This window comes from Rissa tridactyla, chromosome 6 (assembly GCF_028500815.1).
Source record: "Rissa tridactyla isolate bRisTri1 chromosome 6, bRisTri1.patW.cur.20221130, whole genome shotgun sequence".
Lineage (NCBI taxonomy): Eukaryota > Metazoa > Chordata > Aves > Charadriiformes > Laridae > Rissa > Rissa tridactyla.
In genome coordinates this window covers 9,240,653-9,262,475 of record NC_071471.1, presented here as the reverse complement: position 1 = coordinate 9,262,475, position 21,823 = coordinate 9,240,653, and the positions used below count along the sequence as shown (strand labels likewise).

General features: G+C 41.5%; 1 protein-coding gene and 1 pseudogene across 4 annotated transcripts; one reads left to right on the top strand and one right to left on the bottom strand.

Annotated features, from left to right (window-relative positions):
• Nucleotides 1-7: 7 nt before the first annotated feature.
• Nucleotides 8-18,310, top strand: MFSD1 (major facilitator superfamily domain containing 1). 4 transcript variants are annotated; one of them, XR_008467234.1, is made up of 18 exons: nt 8-197; nt 314-366; nt 513-625; nt 991-1,033; nt 1,592-1,659; nt 2,502-2,610; nt 3,786-3,888; nt 4,633-4,731; nt 5,535-5,646; nt 6,691-6,747; nt 7,371-7,527; nt 8,605-8,702; nt 9,016-9,128; nt 9,608-9,655; nt 11,106-11,166; nt 14,616-14,730; nt 14,995-15,313; nt 18,044-18,310. XR_008467234.1 is itself a non-coding variant. In XM_054207509.1 (17 exons), the coding sequence occupies exons 1-17, from the start codon at nt 35-37 to the stop codon at nt 15,052-15,054; spliced, it is 1,572 nt and encodes a 523-aa protein (XP_054063484.1). In that variant the 5' UTR covers nt 8-34; the 3' UTR covers nt 15,055-16,485. The 4 variants fall into 4 exon arrangements, 3 of the variants coding, with proteins under 3 accessions (XP_054063484.1, XP_054063485.1, XP_054063486.1); XM_054207509.1 differs by lacking the exon at nt 18,044-18,310 and having other exon boundaries at nt 14,995-16,485; XM_054207510.1 differs by lacking the exons at nt 7,371-7,527; nt 18,044-18,310 and having other exon boundaries at nt 8,991-9,128; nt 14,995-16,485.
• A 2,194-nt stretch (nt 18,311-20,504) lies between these two features.
• On the bottom strand, nt 20,505-21,560 carry LOC128911050 (P2Y purinoceptor 3-like; annotated as a pseudogene).
• Between the last annotated feature and the right edge of the window lie 263 nt (nt 21,561-21,823).

Genomic DNA, 21,823 nt, shown 5'->3' with positions numbered 1-21,823 from the left:
CCACGTGACGGCCGCTCACGTGACGGCGGCAGCGATGGCGGCGGAGGAGGAGCAGGCGCTGTTGGGTCCTGCCGGCCGTGATGATGGCGATGGCGGCGGTTCTCCCGGCCCCCCTCGTACCCTGCCCGCTGTCTGCGATCCTCGGCGCCTGCCGCACCGCCTCCTTGTCCTCGCGCTCATGTGCTTCCTGGGCTTCGGTGGGTAGTGGTGGTGGTGGCGGCGGCGGCGGCAGCGGGAGGGGGGTGCCGGGGCCTGGGGTGCCGGGGCCTGGGGTGCCGGGGCCGAGCTCTGAGGCCTCCTCTTCTCCTTGCAGGCAGCTACTTCTGCTACGACAACCCGGCGGCGCTCCAAACGCAGGTTCAACGGGTGAGTGGCTGCCTGGGGCGGGAAGGGGGTCACGGAGACCAGGGAGGTTCGGGCCAGGTCAGAAGTTGCACTTGTTTCTACTTGGATACTTATTCTGTGTCCCTGTAACTACTTTTTTTTTTTTAATTCCCCCCTTCTTTATGTAGGATATGAAGGTGAACACAGCCCAGTTCATGTCACTCTATGCCTGGTATTCCTGGCCCAATGTGGTTCTTTGCTTTTTTGGAGGTTTTCTGATAGACAGAGTATTTGGAATACGGTAAGTGTGATGCTGGTGTCACTTGTGTTCAATGGATGGTAGACTTACGGTGCATGTGAAGTATAGCTTTTATAATACAAAGTTTTTTTCAAATTGTAATAAGCTTCTTCAAAACATTTTTCACACAGTCTGGGAGTTTCCACTGGTATAAATGGGCTTCCTTCCTTTCATGGCTTAAATAAAGTGGCCTCAAAAATGCCAGCCTGTACTACTTTCTTAAAAGAAATCTGTCAAGCTGTAGCATTTATCATGGAGACCTTTTATTGCATGTCAGCCTCCCCCTGTTTCCTTGCTGTAGGTTTAATTAGTGTTTTATAGGAAAATAAAGTGTAGCTATGCGTTAAGTGATTTTGTTTTTCTTACAGGTTGGGCACTATAATATTTAGTATCTTTGTTTGTGTTGGGCAGGTAAGTGCAAATGAGAGGGTGGAGGATGATGTGTGTTTGGAGCTTCTCTGCTAGGGGTGGGGAAGAAGCCCAAGTGGCTTCGTGTGTAGTAGCGTATGTTTCAGCTGCGGGTGGGCACATGAAGAGAACTGAAATGGGAAAACCCTGAATTTTATTGGGGTACTTGGGAACAGATGGGGTAACTGGGAAACGAGGACCTTGAAAGATGAGGGAAATAAGAACGTGAAGGAACCAAATGTTTTATCTGCTTGATGTGAAACTACTATGTAGATGTATTTGGGTAGAGTATGATGATAAAGGTGAAGCATGACTTGAGCCTGTGGAGGTGTTTTCTGAGTGCGGTTTCAGGGTGGGCTAGGTTGGATGTTGTGTAGCCAGCAGGATGATGAATAAGGCAGAGGGAGCAAGGACAAAAAACTAGGAGTAGGAAGTGTGTGTGAAGTATTTCTGCAGGTCTGAGAAGGGAAAAGCATTTTTGTTTCTCTTTTGAGTGTGTTCTACTTTGTTCCATACTTCAAATATAAAATAATAATTTTTCCTCAAATGTTTATGTGGCAGGTAATTTTTGCCTTGGGAGCACTACTTAATACTTTCTGGCTGATGGACATGGGCAGATTCATATTTGGGTAAGTCTAGAAGAGTATGGTATGTGCTTTCGGAGGTAAGGACTGTCTGTGTCCTAGAAAACTGCTGCCATGTTTACACTCGGAGACAAAATCGTTGGATTTTGAGGCATCTGTAAAGTTGAGGTGTGCAAGATCTTCAGTTGTATGTCCAGTCTAACTTAAAGTTAGAAAACAAAAAAATAGGACTTTGCAGATCTTACCGAACTCAGAAATTATGAAACTACTGAAATAAAGACATGCAGTAAGCTGATAAAACCATGATAGTCCTCCTTTTCCTCTTGATTCTTACTTTCCTGAGTAAAAAGAATTCTTAGCAACAGCATATGCAACAGGGCTCCTGTGGTGGCAAAAATGAGAGCAAATGTCAGAAGAAATACCTCAGAGTTGTGAATGTGCCACAGCATAAAAATGTTAGAAAATCTGGCCAACTGTATTGGGGTGCGGGCAGATGATTCTGTTAAATTCAGATTCCAGGGAAGATGCCTGGATTTGGTTTCATTTGTGTCAGGATCTATACCACCTGATTCTTTAATGCAGAAGAGAAATGAGAATCTGCTGCCCATTGATTTAATTTCTGTAAACAACCAAAGGCAATTATAATCCCTCCTAAACTACTTAAGATACCTGGTACTCTGAATTATTTTTAAGATGCTTGCAATTCTCTTTTGATTTGTCTTTAAGACTTCTACTGCCTTGCATATATGCATTAAATCTACCTGTACATAGATAAATTTCTCTGAAATACTGTCATCTTGGTATTGCCAGCAAGTGATGGACTGCTTCCTTGTTGCTTTGCATGTCGCAAGTAATGTGTTTTCTTTTGTGCCTGCTTTCTTTTTTAGAATAGGTGGAGAGTCCTTAGCTGTGGCACAAAACACATATGCGGTCAGTTGGTTTAAAGGCAAGGAATTAAATCTTGTGTTTGGATTACAACTAAGCATGGCGAGAATTGTAAGTGGACAACTGTATAGCTTTAATTCATAGACTTTTAAGATGTGTGGCTTGTCTTGGCAGTGAGATGGGTGGAAAATAGCATTTCTAATGCTCTCTAGGGAGTTTTAGTTAAAAATGGATGTTAAATTTGAAATGTTAAAAATTTGTGGTGAGTAGACAAAGGATGCACAAGGAAATGGATTAATAAGGTTTCTTAGAATCAAACTTCTGAAGAAGCCTGGTGGTGTTATTAGTGTAGATTACTGGGTGGGACAGTCACAGCGCCGCATTTCATCAGACATTGATTCTTGGCATATTGTAAAATGTTTCCTTAACTGAGTGCAGCTCGTGGCTCGGGGTCTTAAGTGCAGGCTCTGGTAAATGAGTTGGGATGGCTACTTTAAGAACTCCCGTCTTTATCTGCTGTTGTAAAGGTGGTTTTGTCCCTGTTGCTGGTTCTGATAGGAAATGTGTGACAGCATCTGAGCTGTGCTGTTTTGATTTGATACAATCCCTTAAATTGCTGCTAGAGGTGGGTTCACACTAATACACCAGCCTGCGAATGAAGAGAGTGGAGACATGCCTCTCCTGTTAGGGGTCCTCATCAGCCTGTGGTATCTTGAACCACTGCAGGTATTTGCCTCGGTAAAAGAGGGTTAGCTGGTCACAGCTGGGTCTGGGTTCGTGTTCAGCCTGTTGCTAATTAGCAGTTGCCTTGTCTCGGCTGAACTGCAGTTGGCTCTCTGTTGTTAGCCATGATATCGCAGCCATGGGTCTCTTCTCTAGGGAGGGAAGGGGGGGAAAAAAGAAGTGTTTCTTCCTAGTGCCTATCAGGTTGGAATCCTGTTTGCTTTAACATGTGGTATTAAATTCAACTCAGTTTATGAGGTAATGCAAGGTATGACGTACGTTTATGGTGCTTCTAACGTCTCCAGTGAGACACTGTTAGCATTGTGTAAAATGTCTGTTTGTGATGGTATGTTATTGTTGCAATGGTTAATTTGTTAGAAACACTGACCAAACCAGCAATGAATACTTTTATCATTGTTGCTGGTGATTTGTGTTCTCTGTGTAGCATCTTACCTGTTTGTTTTTAAACACCGTTCAATAAGCAGTCTGCCTAATGTTCCTTTTTGATCTGTATAATTGTAAAATACGTTATTCTTCACATCACATGAGTCTGTTCTGCCTAGGGGAGCACAGTGAACATGAATATCATGGGATGGATGTACTATAGAGTTCGAGATCTTCTGGGCTATACTGGTCCCAGTACTCTTGGGTTAACCCTCATGATAGGTCAGTAATATTTTAATTGATGTCATCTGCTATTTTAGGCTTCTGAATTTGAACAGCATGCATACATGTTAATGATTTCTTACTAATTTGAAAGTAGGGCAAATATATTTGAGACTAGGAAGAGCAATTCAAATACTGTTTCTATCAATGGCTAATATTCTTATGTAGAGTGTGTGACTACTGCATCTGATAAAATGCTGTGTGAATTTTTTTGTGGTTGCCAAATTCAAGTTTGTATCTCATGGAGATGAAACGTTTCACATGCTTTGAGTAAAAGACAGACTTGAATAATTTTGTGAAAGGCATCACGTCAAAGCTTGCACGTAGTTGTCTGATGTAAAAGTGAAATTTCAACTGCTGTCGGATCTGTGTTCCTTTCCTCCAGAGCCATGGGTATTAAGGCCCTGGTGCTGGTAACAAGGCCCAGGTTTTGTTTCTGTTATTACAAGGTACAGATAAGGAGCCTGGCTGGGCCGAGGGGGAGTGGTGGTGGTGGTATTTTAAATAAAATAAATGTGGCTACATGTTTGTACTCTATTTCAAGGCAGGTGTCTCTGGTGTGGCAGGTTTCAGCATTTACACCTTATTCCTCGAGTTGTACAGCTATTGAGTCTTATACTTAAGACAAGCCAGTGCTAAACTTAGTCTGTAGTAGATATGTAAACGTACGCTACACTAGCTGTGCTTAAAAGCCAGATTACTACTTGGCAATGCGACATGTTTAGTTGTTGTCTCTTCTTTCAGGTGGCGTAACATGTCTCTTTTCACTGACCTGTGCATTAATCCTTGCTTATCTGGACAGGAGGGCGCAGAAGCTTCTTTGTAAAGAGCAAGGGAAGACGGGTGAGTGGTGTGGCTGACCCTGCCTTGGGCTTCATTCTGACTTCAGTCTTTCATTCTGGAACAGACCCTTCCAGTTACACTATGCGCTGTGTAGGTTTGCATTTTCTGTAATTCAGTGGCTGCCCCTTAACATCTTTTTCACAGTTACAGCTTTAATCGGAACTTTTAGTTCATTTTTGTATCGATAGGAAGTTTTACAGTTTCAAACACCAGTGTACAGGCAGATGCAGTATCATTTGCTTTATTTATAAAGCATGTGGAGAGCCTCCCAGTTCACATCAATTTGATCTGTGCCATTACAACTGGTACCTTTTTTTTGTTGGAATTAGTCTTATTTCCGTTAATAGGTGTGGAAAAACATGCAGCTCTTCTCCATCAGTGTGTGATGTTTTGAGTTTTCCGTGTGGGAGAATTTAGGCCGATTAAAAATCAACTAAATTTGAGATCCAAGTAAGAGCATATAATGTGAAGCTTCAGACCTGAATTTTGCTAGCTGATTAAACATTTCCTTGAAAAAGTTTGTATTTAATTCTGCTGCATAATACTTTCAGAAGCTTTAGAGAACTTGTGCATCCAGCTTAATGTGGGAGAGACAATTTGTTCTTGACTTTGGCACTGTTGAGTTAGGACTTCTGTATTCTTAACCGAATCTCACTTTGTAAATTTTAAATGAGAGTAGATAAATGTCAGGAATATATGCTTTAGTAGTGACTTATGATCACCTTAATGTTTATTCACTGAATAAACATTATTCAGATACGCTTATGCTGACTGAAGCAATGTTGTCTCTTGCCCCACTCCAGGTGAAGTGATTAAGCTGACTGATGTGAAGGACTTCTCCTTGTCCTTGTGGCTTATATTTGTAATCTGTGTCTGTTACTATGTAGCGGTTTTTCCTTTCATTGGACTCGGAAAGTAAGTCTGTCTCACTTATGCAGCTATTCCTCTTGAATTTGCCCAGGGTTTAACTAGCTACTTGTAAAGGGAGAGGTGAAAGCTAGTATTTAATAATCCCAGATGGCTACGGAACCACTGGTTTCCCAGCGAGTCTGTGCTGTTGTTTGTCACTTCTTCTGTGGCATTGTTTGCTATACAAATTAAAATTACTCTTATAGTTTCCTTACGTGCCGAGCTTTGCGGGAAATACCGTTGGCTTGGTATGCCAACTCAGCTTGGCATAGGCTGGTTGTCAGAACTCAAAAGCTTAATGCGTGCTCCACTTCCTGATTAAAACTTGATACAGACTTAAAGCATGGCGTGAGTTTTCGTGTAGAAAGCTGCGGACAGCTCTCACATTCAATTCCTTTCATACTCCAGCTGTTGACTGCTGGAGTGTCTGGTGGGGGCTTAAATGTAGTTACAACTTTGGACTGGAACTCTCCTACTGTGCTGACTTTGGTATATATGAAGTTGAAACTTGAAGCATTCGTATTATGTAGTTTTCCCTTTTGAACCACATGACCTGATCTAATAACTCAATCAGATGGGTTCTGAATACACTTGGAATTAGAAGGAGATCTCTCGAGCTTAATGCATGTTTTACGTTGAGTGAGATGGAAAAGTCTGAGATGACTCAGAGAGACCTTACAGTCAGCAATGTAGATGCCTTTTTTTTTTTTTTTTTTTTGGCTCGTGCATGTATTCCAGAAATTCTCACTTTTGTCTCTTACTGTATGCTTACTGCTAATGTCTTATTGTCGGGTTACATGCTGGTTATGTACTTTGGATGTTTTCCCCAAAGTGTAATTTGAATAGTCCTTAGACAAAAATTTGTAGAGTCTGATAATAAGCTCCTAAATGCATTATAAATGAGGATCTGTGATAGCATGTTTACGTCAAAGCTATATAGGCATATTTAAGTGTTAACCTGTAAACTAGGTTGTTGTGTCTTTACTTTGTCTAACTTAATTTTTCTTTCATGTCATACAAGTATTCATTTTTCTAAATCTGTTTTTTTAGGGTTTTCTTTATTGAGAAATTCAAATTCTCATCTCAAGAAGCAAGTGCAATTAACAGGTATATTGTGGTTGATTGTGCTACTGCTGTGTTCTAGGGGCTGTATGTATCTTTGGGCTCTGACCGTATTTGATCATTTATATTTAAGTGGACGGATTTCACGTGGCCCAAGGAATAATTGGGAGGTGTGGGTATTTGTTTAAATAAAAACATCTTAGATGTTCCCATTGAGGAAAAGGAAAGAAAAGGCTCTGTCTGAAGGGTATTATTTTGATATTCGGTGATTCCCTTCTGAGTGATAAAACAGTTTAATAGCAGCACTAAATGAACTAAATTTTCCTAAGTTTAAGATGAATTTGTGATGGAGCAAAAAACCAAAACAAATAAAACCCAAAAATAACAAAACACTTGCTAATATACGATTCCAAGAGTTCGGAGTATGTCACTCTTTTTCCTTGGATGTTGAATGTTTTCATGTCCTTGGACCTTTTGGGAATTTCGAGTTCTGGAGTCTATTGTTTGGGGGTGGGGGGCAGGGGGAGGGAGTGGGTTGTATGTTTTTTCTTATGGCCTCACAGGTAACAAGGGAATATGGTGTTTTGTCTGGAGACTTGTTTTGTGTAACACCTACAGCTATCCATGGCTAGATAGTGTTCAGTTCTTTTATTTTTATTCTCTTGTAGTATCGTGTATATCATATCGGCACCCATGTCCCCGGTCTTTGGACTCCTGGTGGATAAAGTTGGAAAGAATATCATCTGGGTTTTATGTGCTGTAATAACTACACTTGCTTCTCACATTATGTTGGCTTTTACTTTCTGGAACCCCTGGATAGCAATGGTAACTAATTTTCTGAGACTTATAGCTAAACATGATAAAATAAGAAATGGTATTGATTATTAATTATTCTGCATAAGTTGCCATTGTCTTCTGGCTGGTTAGGTAGTCGTCAAAACCTGTTTTCATGTCCCTGACTTTAAGAAGGATTTACTATGTGAAACTGAGTTTAAAACTGAAGATGGTGAGAAAGCAAAGAATGCATAATACAGGCAAAACTAACGTAAGCTGTCTGTGGCCTAAAGGTAATGCTTCAGGTTTTGCTGTTTGTGGAGGGAGGCAGTAGTTATGTACGTGTGTTTTGAAGTGGAAAATACTGGCTGCTGCAGCCTGTAGCAGTAATTCTATAGTTGTTTAGTGCAAAAGGGTGTTCATCTTCGTAGGAAGGATGGGATTAGACCAGAGGGCTGTATGGAGTGGCAATTCCTTGTCCCTTCAGAGGTGGCCTCAACTCGTCACGGTATCTGTGGTTTGCTGGTGCTCTGTTGCAGAGGTCTGCTCTTGTGCTTCATGGACGCTCCTTACGCTAGCTATTGCTAGATTACTGTGCTAGGTGCTCCCTTTTCTCCTAAAACAACTTCTTTTGGTGTAGTTCTGAAGCTTATTACTATCACTTGAACAGTCTCTAATGTGCCGTGTTGGGTAGTAGTAAATGTCAATGAAAGTCTTTGTTATCGGTTTCCCTTTTTAGGGCAGATTTCTTGAAAAATTGCTCTTGAACTAAGGTTTACAGGCTTAAACATGGTGCTCACCAGTGTATCAGTGTTAAAAAACAGGATCCTTGTTTTTCAGGTATTTTCCTAGTGACAAGTTGCAGCATTGATCTTTTCCTCTGGGTATTCAATTCAAGCTCTTTACTTAATGCTAATTAGATAGGGCCATTCCTGGAAAAAGTTCGTTCTCCTTCTAAATACGCATCTGTGCGTATTTATTTGGAATGATACTGCAAAAAGTGTTACTTTAGCTGTGTTTTTTTTTCCTCTTTTGGGAAAAGGGGAAAATCAAAATGTTAATTTATTAGAACTTTACAGCAAAAATGCGTCTTGTCTAACATCTGTTTACTTGCTTTTATTTCACCAGTGTTTGCTGGGAGTGGCTTACTCATTGCTTGCCTGTGCCCTGTGGCCCATGGTGGCCTTTGTTGTTCCAGAACACCAGCTGGGAACTGCTTATGGCTTGTAAGTTCTTAAATCTGTCTGTCTGTGCTGCTCTGCAGTGACTGTGTCCTGATACTATTGAACCACTGAATAGCAAGCAGTTAATGGTTACTAATTCCTCCAAGTTCAGTCTAGCAGGAAGTCCCGTGTAGTTTCAGGGGGTGTGTGTGTGTGGTGGATGCACAGAAGCTTCTGCAAAAACGTGTGGTCATGACTCTGTCACATGTCATAACAAATGGGGGGAAGTTAATCTCGTCATTTGTTCAGTGCCGCTAATGATGTTTTCTTTAAAAATAAATTTCTACACAGTGGTAATCCTTTGTTTATGTGTTAGTATGCAGTCAATCCAGAATCTTGGTCTAGCAATTATTGCTATAGCAGCTGGGATGATTCTGGACACAAGAGGATACTTGTTTCTTGAAGTCTTCTTCAGTGCTTGTGTTTGCTGTAAGTACTAAAAACATTCAAAATGGATTCTGTACATTCAGAAAGCTTTATTAGGCTTTTTTCCTGTAAAACAGTAATAACTCCTTTCTTACAGTTAGATAGAGGTTTCAACCGGGGCAATGTTGAAAGTAACTCAAACCTGCTGAAGTGTTTTGTGGTTTTCTTGAAGTGATTTAGTGTAAGTAGTTTCAGTGTTTTGAAAAAATACGAAGAGTGAGTAAAAGGGTGGGTGACTGATACTCTTAAAGGCTATGTTTACAAGGGCTGTTATTGATATAACTAAAACTAAAATAACCTTTTCTGAGTTACTATGCTACTTATGAGCAAGTGGAATTTTCAAAAGCAATTAAGAGATGCTGCTCGCAAAAATCTCCCTTCAGTTACAACTATCATGAAAAATCTTTGTCGTATGTTAAAGCTGCTGTTCTGTCGCTGTTGGGAATTTCTCAGCTAAAACAGTTCCTTTTTTTTTTTTTTAGTGTCACTAATAGCTGTGGTCATGCTGTATTTTGTGAATCACCTCACAGGTAAGTAAGTGTTTTCAGTTTCTCTTGATATATTTTTTTTAATCATAATTCTTGAAATTATCAAGCTGAACTGTTCACAGGTGGTGGTGTACGGTCCCGTGGCAGGTGCTATAGCTCACGGCTTTGGTACCAGGAGCATCTCTTGATGAGGCCTTGTCCTTGTAATATCGCTTTTGTAGGTGCTGCAGTGTGTAATTCCCTGAACCTTGCTGTGACGTTAAATCTCATCAGCAGGGCAGTGATACCTGTTCTTTTAGATGACCTGAATAAACGTGTGGCATATTCTGCAGCTCTTTCTAAGCTGTGTCTCAAACTTGACTGCACATGTATCTGCAAATATAAAAACTTAATTCCGTAGACTTTCCTTCAAATAGCAGTGTTCTTTCTCAACTGTTTTTTTGAAGCGGTAACTTTTGAAAGGTCTGGAAGGGATATTAATTTGTTTCTTTCAAAGTTGTTTCCTCTTTCTTTAGTTTTATGGGGTGTTATGGTGGGTTGTAGAGAAACTTCATTGTTACTCAATAGAAAACTGGATCAGGCTTGAGAGCTTAATTTGGGTCCTGATTTTGCTTGCTCGGATGATTATGAATACATTGCTCTTTCTCTTTACCTCAATTTCTGCTTTCGTAAAATGACTACGCCTTTGTCAAGTGCACTGACAACTTCTGTAGTGAGGTGCGATACTGTAACCGGTTCTTTTTTAAAGATTCCAACGTACAAACCGGAGCCCACACAAATGAGGGGGGGGGGGGAAAGGGTTAAGTCTGCTTTATTGTGAAGCCTTGCTACAGAAAAAAACCCCAGTGAATTCAGCTTTATTGCGAAGCCTTGCTAACCAGTTCCCAATTGTCCCAAAAGTTACTTCAGAGAGTCTTACCACCCCGTAGATCGTAGTAGCACCACTGAGCAGCAGGATAACGAGGAGCTGCATCAGTACGGCAGAGGAAGGGAAGGCACAGCGTGGTCAGGGTGTCCCCTGTATCTTCAAAGTGCACTCATGTCTCTCTCTCTCTCTCTCTCTCCCCGGCCTGAAACAGCCCCTGTATATCCTGCACCAGATTGAGTGGAAAAGTACAGGCTAGAGTCGCTGCACGCGTGGCCAGCGCATGCAGTGAGCCTTACCGGAATTTACCAGACTCATGATCCAGCTTTGCTAACAGCGGCTGCCTGATACCTGACTACACTGTTGTACTCCCTTCTTGTTATCTTCTCCGAAGGTCAGGTTCTCATGGATACACACGTAGTTTTTTGCAGCAACAGTACTGAGGTCCTTTTTCTCAGCACTGGGTTTGGTTCAAACCCAGTTCAGTATACTGGGTTTGATTCAACTAGGAATTTTCCATCATGCCTCACTTGGACCATCCTCTATTATCCCTAACACAGATACCAAAGATATAATGCAAAAAGACCAATTTTAAAAGTTTCAAAGTGTGTATTACTTCTGTTGCAGGTGGTGATCTCAACTGGTCTGCAAAGAAAAGGGAAAAACTGCAAAAAGTAGCTGCAAATGAGTAAGTATAAAGAACAGCGTCCTTATGAAATGTTTAACCTGAAATAATTAAGTAGGGTACAGTCTGAAGTCAATCTCTCGTAGCTCTGACACTTTTATTGAATGTTATTTTCCTTCTTACCAGTTAGTAGTAGGATTTCGTATTCCTGCCTCCTGTGGATAAATAATTAGAGGAAATAGCCATTAACCAGGTGTCTTTTTCTGGCACTTTTCCTTGCTATTTTTCTTTATTTCAGTAGCCTTCCAACTAAGCAGAACTGAAGTGTGTTTAAAAAGTGTTATATCGCTTATTTAAAAGTGTACTTCATTTATATGAAGCGTTTATATGGTGCGTACCTGACCCACTCAGCAGCAAACATTACCTGGGTTTAATGTCAGGTAATGCATGGACCAGTCTTTTTAAGTGTCATTAAAAGCTACATCTCTCTTCAGAAGAAACTACACTCCAGTCACTTCCCCTTCAGTTCCAGCTTGCTGCTCTTGCAGTCTTATTTAGAAGTCTTAATTCAGCTTGTCTCTGAAAACTGTGGCTTGAGTTTAAATTGCAGTGCTAATGTGAAACTCAGTTTGTGGTCAGATCTGTGTCATTAATGTTACTGATTACAGTGAAGAGTTTCCATTTTTTTAGAAAGCAGATGGGGCAGGGGTATTTCAAGAAATTGGAATCCACTTCCTTTAAAAGGAAATGGAGTACTTGGGGTGAGCTTAGGGCAGAAGCTATTGAAATAAGCAAATTTTGATAGTTCAATTAAGCAAACTTCATTCTGTGGGAGACTTACATCCTGCTTGCCTCTCTACAGAAAATAAGGACAGTGACACTCTTCAGAATAGTAACTTAAAAAATTCTCTTCCTTGGTCTTGACAAAACATTGGTGCCAAGTTAAGGGTTCATTGCTGTGCGTAGCCCTAACAGCTGGAATCAGGTACTCTTGCTTTTTAGGAGTGTTTTTTGAGCAAATGTGAAGGTATCAGTCACCTGCTGTTGGGACATCCCAAGTTCTAGGGCACTGGATTTATCCTGTCTGCAGAGCAGAAATCTTACTTGCTTTTTTGTTCGCTATCTGAGAATGCTAAATGAGGCATAAAGCTCTCGGTGGGTATGGAATGCTGTACGAGAGAGTCAAACACTGGGTTAGTCTTACAACTTTCAAAATAGTTGCCTCGTACTGGGGGAAGAGGGAAGAAAAAGCATTGTATGGCAAAGTCCATCAAGAGATGTCACCTAAAGACAAAACGAAAGACCCTTCCACTCCGGCTTCTCTATTAGCTTCTCTGTAGCTCTGTTCTCTGTAGCTTCCCTACTTAAATGTGTAGAAAAAATGCTTTTTTTTAAGTAGACATAATGTAAAGTCTGTCCGTCAGACTGAGTTTGGGCAGCTTAGTTTGTCCTGATGACCTTGTTGAAGATGCTTCTTCCAGTAGTGTCTCAGCACCCAAAAAATTGTGTTACCTTTTCCTAGTTTTAGTTAGTGCTGAGAGGCTTGAAAATGTGTGCTTGGAGAATGTAATATCAATGGGGATGAAGTCTTGGCTAATCTATTGTTTTATTATATTTAAAGGAAATGTTTAATTTGCTTAAGGGTAGAACAAGTCTAAGAAATTTTGTTTTGGTGAGATCGTGATTGAGAACTGTTGGAGAGGGCAGAATGTACGCATTTCACGACTCTAGTCATAGTTTAACACCTGTCATGCGTAAGAGTAAGTCAATATGCAGCAAGTCACAGCTTTCAAGATAACATCTGTAGAATTCAAGCCGCATGTGAACAACACGGCATTTTCCTTTTGAAATGCTTTCTGTTCTGACCTAATTCAGCTCAGCGAGTCTCTTCAGATCTTGAAGTTCATTTGCCTATAATGTTGTCGGAATTCTTTACTTTTTAATAGGTAACTGTATTTCGCCTGCAGATATCATACATCTCGCAGCATATATATAAATTAATTCCAGATAAATACTTTGCTAACAAGACATCTCATATAAATGGGCTTTATGGGCTTCTGTGAAACTGGACTGTGTAACTGTTGGTATGATGATAACTAAGTTATTCTCAAAAAAACCCACCAAACACCTGTCAACAAGGTCTAGTCAAGTGACTTGCAGGGTTTAACATGGTTTAGTTTCTTGTCCTAATTTGTGGGCTTTTTACACGTTGGTCTTGAGGAAAGCTCAAGGAAACTAAAACCTCACCAGCCCTGATGAGCATGCTACCTTACTTGTGATAAGCATCATTCTCAGCCGAAAGCAATACAAACGCAACAAAAAAATCCTTCACCTTGTACCCAGGAGCAAAGGAATTCTGTGTCCAAATAGAGCTGCTTTTCAATCAGCCTGGCCCATGTGGGATGTGTGTGACATTTCCAGTATTTACTGTGAAAGGTGGCTTTGTATTGGTGTATGCTGTGGGATGTAGTGTCTTAGAACAATATTTTCAGTAATTTTTATTACAATGTTTCTTGCAGAAAAGAAATTTGAATAGCAAATAACATCCAGAAGTGGGGAGCATTTGATCAGCATCATGTCAACTCGAAGAATTGTAGTGTTTAGTTTGGTGGTCAGCACTGGACAGTAGTTCTTTGGAAAAGAAACTAACATGCTGGGATTTACAGTAAATGGCTAAATTTTATGCTTTGTAACCAGTTTTAAGTAATGCTAAATCATCTTTTCATTTGAACAGAGTGGGTTTACAGGGTTTTGCACTGTGTTTAAGCTTTGCCATTGGAGAGGGTACCCTGCAACCCAAGGCAAACATGTTCATCTTGAGATCAAGATTAGTCTAAAGTGTCTTTGTGTGCAGCGCTACCGTTTTGGTGGGGGTGGAGATTTCTTAACGTAACGGCATTTTATGTTCTGTAAGGAGGCTCATTGCTTTACAGAGCTTAGAAACGGGTCACTGTTATTACCTTTGTCACACTCTTAATGCAAACCACTGTCTTAAACTAAGTGTATTTAGAGCTCTCTTGGGTCCTGTTTGAGACTTATGTGGAAAATGAGCGACAGCGCTCTGGTCAAATATTGACTCTTTTGTAGGAGACTGCTATTAATTCTGAAGACTGCTGAGCAGTCTTTTATTTGCATTTTTGACGACTGATTATTTTGTATTGTAATCTTTATTTTAAGGAGTGAAAGCTTGTTTAATAAAGACATAGTAAAAACTGTTACAAAAGCTCACTGAGCATGTTGTAATCTGTGAAAATCAAAAGGTTTATCTTTCTACCGAAGTCTTGCAATCTAAATAAAAGGAAACTGCAGAAAACAGCCTCACTCTTTCTTTACACTGAATTAGAGTAATCCATATGCATCTCGTAGTCTCTTTTAATCTCATATCCTGTATTCATCTATAAACATTACAACCTTCTAGTTATTAAAAATAGAACTTGTGTGCGTACGCAAGATAAAGTTGCTTGGGTTTGCACTCCTCAGTGCAAATATCTTAAACCAATTTTCTTTTCCAGAGTGGAAGAACAAGAGAGACTCAGACGTCAAAATGAAGATGACTTGGCTAAATTACAGCCAAAAGCTGATGACTTTAGTTTAAGGAATAAATACCTCTCCAGACTAGGCGCTCAGGTATTAATAACAAAGTAGAGGTATTAATAATGAACACTAGAACAATGAGACGTTTATTTTAAGAACTTGGCTTATTGTTTCAAATAGCTGGCAAATCAACCTCTGATTAAAATGCTAAATGCATGCTTGTTCCCAGAAATGAAGTCTCACCAATGGTAATTAGAAATCTAATGAAGAAAATGAATCAATGGCTGGCGGATGAAATAAGTTGAGGAGCAGGCTTCTTATGATGCATGATTTTTTTTAATTTTATTTTTTTTGCAGCTACCAGATAATTACTCTTCCTATTTATCGACAATGGTACACAGAAGCGTGTTGAAATAGCATCTTGCCCCGCTTGCAAATGCAGAAACACATTGAAGTTCCTGGTACACAAAACTTTGCTTCCAGTACTGAGAAGTACCACAGCGAAAGCAGAGTGATGCACCATACTTTTCCGCAAGCATAGATCCTATTTTAAAAATACTTGGCTTAAGCTTCCCCTCCGCACTGTGGGTAAATAACACAGATACCAAGGAAGGACCACTGGCTGTTTATTTGGCCCCTTGAGCTATGTACTACACCCTCCTGTCTAAAATACTCAGTGAGTAGCTCGAGTCGATAGCTAAGACTTGATCTCTTCAACGATGTCTGAAATGTGAAAGCTTTTGTTTCAATAATCAAATTGCTGTGAAATGAGCCTTGGGGTAGGTATGGGTTATTTAGCTTCTCAGGTTGAACGACTCGGTTACCATGTCGGAAATGGTCTGTTCCATTTTTTCTTATAGAAAAATGTAAGGAAAGGCTACCTTTTTATTTTGGTCCTAGCAAATATTTCAGAGGAAACCAAACTATACAACAATCAGTGTTACAATTCAAAAAGTGCCAGCCCTGGAATTTAATCCCGGGTCGCAGGCTTAGCAATAAACCTCATGTAAGTCCTGATTAATGTGAAAATTGATGTATTTTTAAGAAACTGTGAGTAAAAATGATGAAAAGCATTAAATGCAAGAACTGAAGTTTGGCGTTCAGTGGAAAAATGTTCGATTTCATAATGAAACTCAAAGCTTTTCCATAATTTCAGTGGAAGTGGAATTTTCAGTGGAAGGCTTGTTGCTGAATAGCTAGCTACTAGCAACTCCCGTGGAGTGCTTTTTCCTTCGTTTCTGTCAATGATAAAGGCTCACTTACTTAGGTAATTGGACAAACTATTCCTAAACTAAGCTAATCTTATTTTAAAAAGCAAGAGCATCTGGCTTTTTGGAGCTGCTGTGCAAGTAGAGATTAAGGCACACAGGGGTGAGTGAGCTTTCCTTGGCTGCCTTCAGGGAGTCCTTGTGTGCCACAAAATGCTTAAGAGCCTTTGACGAATTGCTTGATGGCAGAGAAAGTAGTTTGTTATAATAAAAGTATTACATTATACCTGTAACATGGGGTTTTTTGCCTACTATAATTTAAGCAGACCTTCTGGAACTCATGATCTTAAGGTCTTTTTCTTTAAAGATACTTTTCAGTGGAGATTTTTTTTGTCTTCATGAAAGACTAAGCCAGGACTATTTTGGTTAATAGTTCTGTATTCTGAAGAACAATCTAGGAAAATAAAGTGGCAGGTTGTGAACTGTGCTGGGATGTGGTACCCTGAGCTGTCATAATTTTTATCGTTCCTTTCTATGCTTCCTTTGAGAATCAAACACTATCAGCTCTGAGACTGGTTGATGCAAGATGGTTTATTTTTCCTTGTAGACTTGTGCATTCTGGGTCTTTTTCTTTTTTTTTTTCTAATAAAAGCTTTAAATGGATATTGGCATGTGTATTTTTCTTACCTGACTTCTTAGTGATGCGTTGTTGCCCTTGGTGGTTGTTGTTGCGTTTGGGTTTTTTTTTTTTTTTTTTTAAAGAAGCATGACTTCTGCTTTCCCCTGAGAAATACGTAGAGTTTCTGGGGAAGTATATCTTTGAGGATCCAAAGGCAAAGTTTTCCCCAGTTCCCCGCAGTGATGGGTTGATGCATTTTTCTTTCTTGCGGAGGGAGGGAGTTAGATTCTTGCTCTTCTGTTGCTCTTCATCTCCTTCAGCTAGCTGCTTCTCCTAATTCTGATGTGTTGTGCTTGTGGATAACTCCTCTGCTGTTACCTGCGGGTCAGCGTTTCACATGTGACATGACAGACAGTAACTGTGAACTTAATGTCTTGTTGAAACTTTATTTTCAGTTCCTAAATTCCCTGTACCCTTGTGCATCTTGCTAAAGTACTGTGGTGGACTTCTGTAAATGATGTAACTTCCCGCGTCAGCTCAATTCCAAACGCCCTGGCCTTTCCTTTCTGAGGGATTTCAGCCCCTTGATTTCCTTTACCTCCATTTTTCATTTGTGGATGTGCAGCATAGGAGCCATCTGGCTTTTGTTGCCTTATCCCCCGATAAATTTCTGATAGGATAGAGCCGCCTTCTTCCTATTGCCAGCCTTTTTAGTCTCACTGCTGTGTTTGTGCTTCAGACTTTCAACACGTGCTTCATAGGTTCAGGTCGATCGTCAAGAGGAAAATGGATTTTTCATTTTTTTTTTTTTTTAATTCTGAAATGTGGTTTCTCTTTGATAGTGAAAATCTGGTTGTGATCATTGTGGGAGGGCTACGGCCAGCAGCTACAGCAGCGAGCGGGCTGCCCGCCTTGGCTGGGGAGGGGCTGTTCCTTGGCAGTATTTGTGCGAGTCCTGTTTGCAATTAATTTGGAATGGCTTGAGCTGTAAGTTGCTTATCTTTGTAAGACTGCCTTTTTCCCCGTGCGAAGCTTCCCTTAATGGCTTCTAACCCACAAGCCAAAGAAGCTGTTGGTACTTTTTTTTTTTTTTTAAATACAGAGTTTCTGGGTTGGGCTCTGCTGCTGGACTGCAGTGGTCTGGCTAAATTCTGCTAGTGGATATGCTCGCTTGCCTGGAGCGGTTTACAGAAGAGTTAGTAAATATGGTAGCAAGCGGTGGTTCAACATGGTATTTTATCAAATTTATCTGGGCAAATTTCTGGGGGAGGTGTAACTTAGGAAGAATACAAATAGTGTTACCCATCTGTATTACTTCTGCTGCTCATGTGGGGTACCCCCAGGCATGGGGGACACCCAGAGCTGCTGTGGCTTTTGGGTGGTTCTGTTCCTTTCTGTTGGGTGGGGTGTTTGTGGTTCTTTGATGTGTTGTTTCTTTTTTCTTTCTCCTTTTCACGTCTTTCCTTCAAGGAATCATTGCTGGATGTTTCAATAGGCTTTCTCATTAAAAAATTTAGTTTAGTCCACTGAGTATGTTAACCACTGTAGCTGCTCTCTTGTTACTTTTCCTGTTGTGCAGATGGTCAAGCAAAGAGGCAAAGCGGAGCTGTTGAAAATGAGCTGCATCTGAGTAAGGTGAAAAATCTCTGTTCCTAATATGTTCACGCTGTGTTCTGTCGGACGGGGCAGATGTGCATTGGCGTGAATGGGAAGCCAGAAAGCCCTAGACTTAAGTACACACAGCATGCTTTCATGCAGACCTCTTCAAAAGGAAATGTTTAAAGCATAGAAATATTCTCTAAATATTTAAACTTCCTATGCATATGAATCATGAAGTATCTCTTTCAAACATTCAGTAATGGAGTGGCTGCCCAAGTGACCCTGCGGTGCTCCACATCTCATGGTGTTCTCCAAGTATGTATGCAATTGTTTTTGCACATTTGAAATTTTTTCATAAATACTGGTCACTAGGAACATCATTTGTGCCATAAAGATAGTACTTATCAACAAGCTTTTTATCCTCCAGGAAATTTTGTAACAGTGACAGTAGTGAACTCTTCCTCATCCTGAACACTCCAAGCAGCCTGTCTTTGAGGTGGCCGCAGAGCAAGCTAGCAGGAACGGTTTTGTTTGTCATTACCCGTGAGGGACTGTGCTGAAACCAGCTCGCGTGGCCCCGCGAAACAGCTGTCAGAAGTGGTGGATTTCAGTTGTTACCAACCTCTGCTGAATTTGAATCAACAGATTGGGAAGCCAAGCTGCTCTGTCTCGTTGCCAAGCCTCCGTCTGCTGAACGTTAGAGAAAGAAATAGGAGCAGCCTTGCCTGGCTGGGTGGCTTCATCTGTATTCCCTGGTTGAGTTTGCCCGTGTTACTGTGGTTACACCAACCATGCTCAGGTGGGGACAAAGCAAATGCACTTCTGCCCAGAGTTCCGATGGACGTGATCTGGCACATCTGAAGTAAAGGGTTTGTTTTATTTAAATAACAAAAAAAATGTTCGTAAAAATAAAAAAAAAAGTCAAAGTAGTTCTGTCTGTTTCGTCTGGGCTCTGGCTTGTGTCAGCATGTGTAAAATTGGATAGCCGAAGCAGTTACTGTGTCCTGGCCATCTGGTCTGCCCTTCTGAGGGAAGCTGCCACTGCTGTTGCAGAGATGACTTGAAAACATTTTTATTTTTATCTTTAATTTTGAGTTGGTTTTTTTTGCCAAATTCCTTAGAGTTGTCTATTACGAAGAGGTTATGAACAAACGGGACCCGGTTTCTTGGCGTTTCCTAAGCTCGCTTTCTCCCACCCTGTCTCTGCTGCTTCTTAGGCGTATACTGTCACTGCTTTTCTACTTTTTCTCTTTTTTCATTCTGATGCTTATGTGGATGCAGTCAGTCAGTGTCCCAGCTAGATCATTTGTTGTCAGCCTCTAAAACAATTCCTCTTATTCTTGTAGTTTTTTCTAGGTCTCATATGGCTGGCAGCTCCTGAATAATTGCTGCTCCCAGTTGGCTTGAACGAAGGTGTGCGACTCTAGTGTGGGCAGCAATGGGTCTGCAGTTGTCTGTAGCTCAAATATGGGTTTGGAAGCAATTAGCACTTTCTAAGAACATCTCAAATTGTATTTCTGTTATGGCACTTGCTGAGGTCCTTATCAGGTTCTTGCACATTAAGTTTTGTACAGATAGTCAAAGCTTGTTCGTATCCCGTAGTGCCCACGGCATTTAAACAAAATGTAATGGGGTTTGACATTGTGGGAGGGAAGAAATCAGAAGCTCTTCATTCCTCTGAGCACCAGGTTAGCTATTTTATTGAGCTGCCTTTGCAGAGAGAACAGAAGGTTTCTGAGCCAGACCTTTGCCGCAGTGACAGTGAATGTGCCGTAGGTGTGGCGTTAAGATGTGACCATACGGACAGTGTGTTCACATTTTTAATTGCCTTATGCTAGGCAAACCGGTGCTTCTTGGCTAGTGAACTCCCCGAAAACTTTGGCGGCTGCTGCTGTTGTGATCTGCATCTGAAGGTGCTGTGGAGAATCACTCTCTTACCTTTTCTGAAATACACTACACTAAGGTAAAGGCCTCTCTTCGTAGTGCATTCAGTGTGAATATTCCTGGCTAGCAGCAGAAGGGACTGCTGCCCTTTAGCCAAGGTGCTGCTGTGATGGACCCCACCAAGGCAGCAGTAGCTAGGTGGTAATTGGCCTTCAAGTAGCTTTTTGAAGTACACTCATAGCATTTTAAAAATTCGTTACCTAACTAACGGCTGGAGATGACTGCTTACCTCTGCTCAGGTGTCTTCCTCAGTTATTCACTATGATTTTTCTTTACAGCCCTCTTCACAACTAGAAATGATGTATATGCCTTTTGGAAAAGGTGCATTTCGACTTTATTTAGTCACAACTCACCCAGGAGATGATGGCAACTTGCCCCTCAGTCCTTCATAAAAACACTTCCTATCTTCACCCAAATTTGTCCTCACTGCAGTTTGCCCTCACTCTGAGAGGATTGTAATTGTACTTTTTTTATTGTTGTTGTTGTGCAGGTGAGTTTTATGGCTCTTCTCCAAGTCTCATACCCACTGAAGGGGAACAAATCTGCAGGAACGTACTTTCTTGGCAAGGGGCAAGTCTTGCTGGGGCATCTGTCCCCTCTGTGTTGATGGCAGGCCTGGCAACAGGACCTGCCTTGGGCAGCCTGAGCTCTAAGGTGAGCCTGGCTCTGTTAGTTTGACCAGAAAGAAAGTAGAGGGAGGGTTTTCATGCAGCTGTTGAGGTCACCAGTGACCTCCAGATCTTGTAAAGCAAACTCCAGCGCTGTAGGAGTTGGCGCTCAGCTACCTGGTACACGTGAATGAAGAGGTGAATGCCATGGGTGATGTGAAATGGCAGTGAACAGACAGCAAAAATCCCAAAGAACGAGGAGAACGATTCGGATCGACTTGTCTGGGGCGGCACTACTGGTGGGGTTGGTGTCTCCGGTGTGTTGGGTGAGACTTCTGATCATCAGACAATAGCAGACTAAAGTGATGAGGAAAGGAAAGAGGAAACCAGATGCTGTAGGGGAAAGTAGCTGCTGAGGTTCTCAGGGCTCGTCATGTCATAGCAGATGATGTGGTTATTGATACCGCTGGTGTGAGCATAGATGGAGGTGGGCAGCAGCTGCAGGAACACCGGTGCCCAAGACGCAGCCGCGCTGGGTCTAGCAGGGTAGGAAGCTGATGGGGTAGCAAACGTCTAGAAAGCGGTGGATGCTGATGCAATTCAGCAGCAGGAGGCTGCCGTACAGGTTGGTGTAAAACAAGAAAAATACCCATTTGCAGAGCAGCTCTCCAAAAGGCCACGTGTCCTGCAGGATGTAGTGGATGAGCAAGGGCAAAGAGAAGAGGCAGAGCAGGTCTGTCACAGCCAGGTTCACCAGGTAGATAGTGGTGCAGGTCCGGTCCTTGGTGTGGGAGCAGCTAGGCCACAGTGTGGCTCCCTTGAGGAGCAGCCCCAGCATGAAGACGGAGCTGTAAGTGGGGGTGACAAGATGTGTTTAGAGCCTTCCACAAGAAGGCACAAAGCCTTCCCGGAGGGGCTGTTCTCCATTTCCTTCAGCCCCTCCATTGCTGGGTGCAGCTTTAGGCACCATGCACCGCTCTTCTATTGCTTTAAAGCTGCCAGAAATAGAAACACCAACACCCAACACTCATTTGTCGCTCTTGTCTCTTGCTACCTCAAAGAAATCTGTAAAATCCTAATTAAAGCACCCACCATTCTCTGAAGAGACAAAACTGTGATGGAAATGGTGCATCAGTGTTACCACTTGAATTCAACCAAAGCAGTGACTGCTGCAAACACTTGGTGATATGTCCTTGGGGACCAGCATG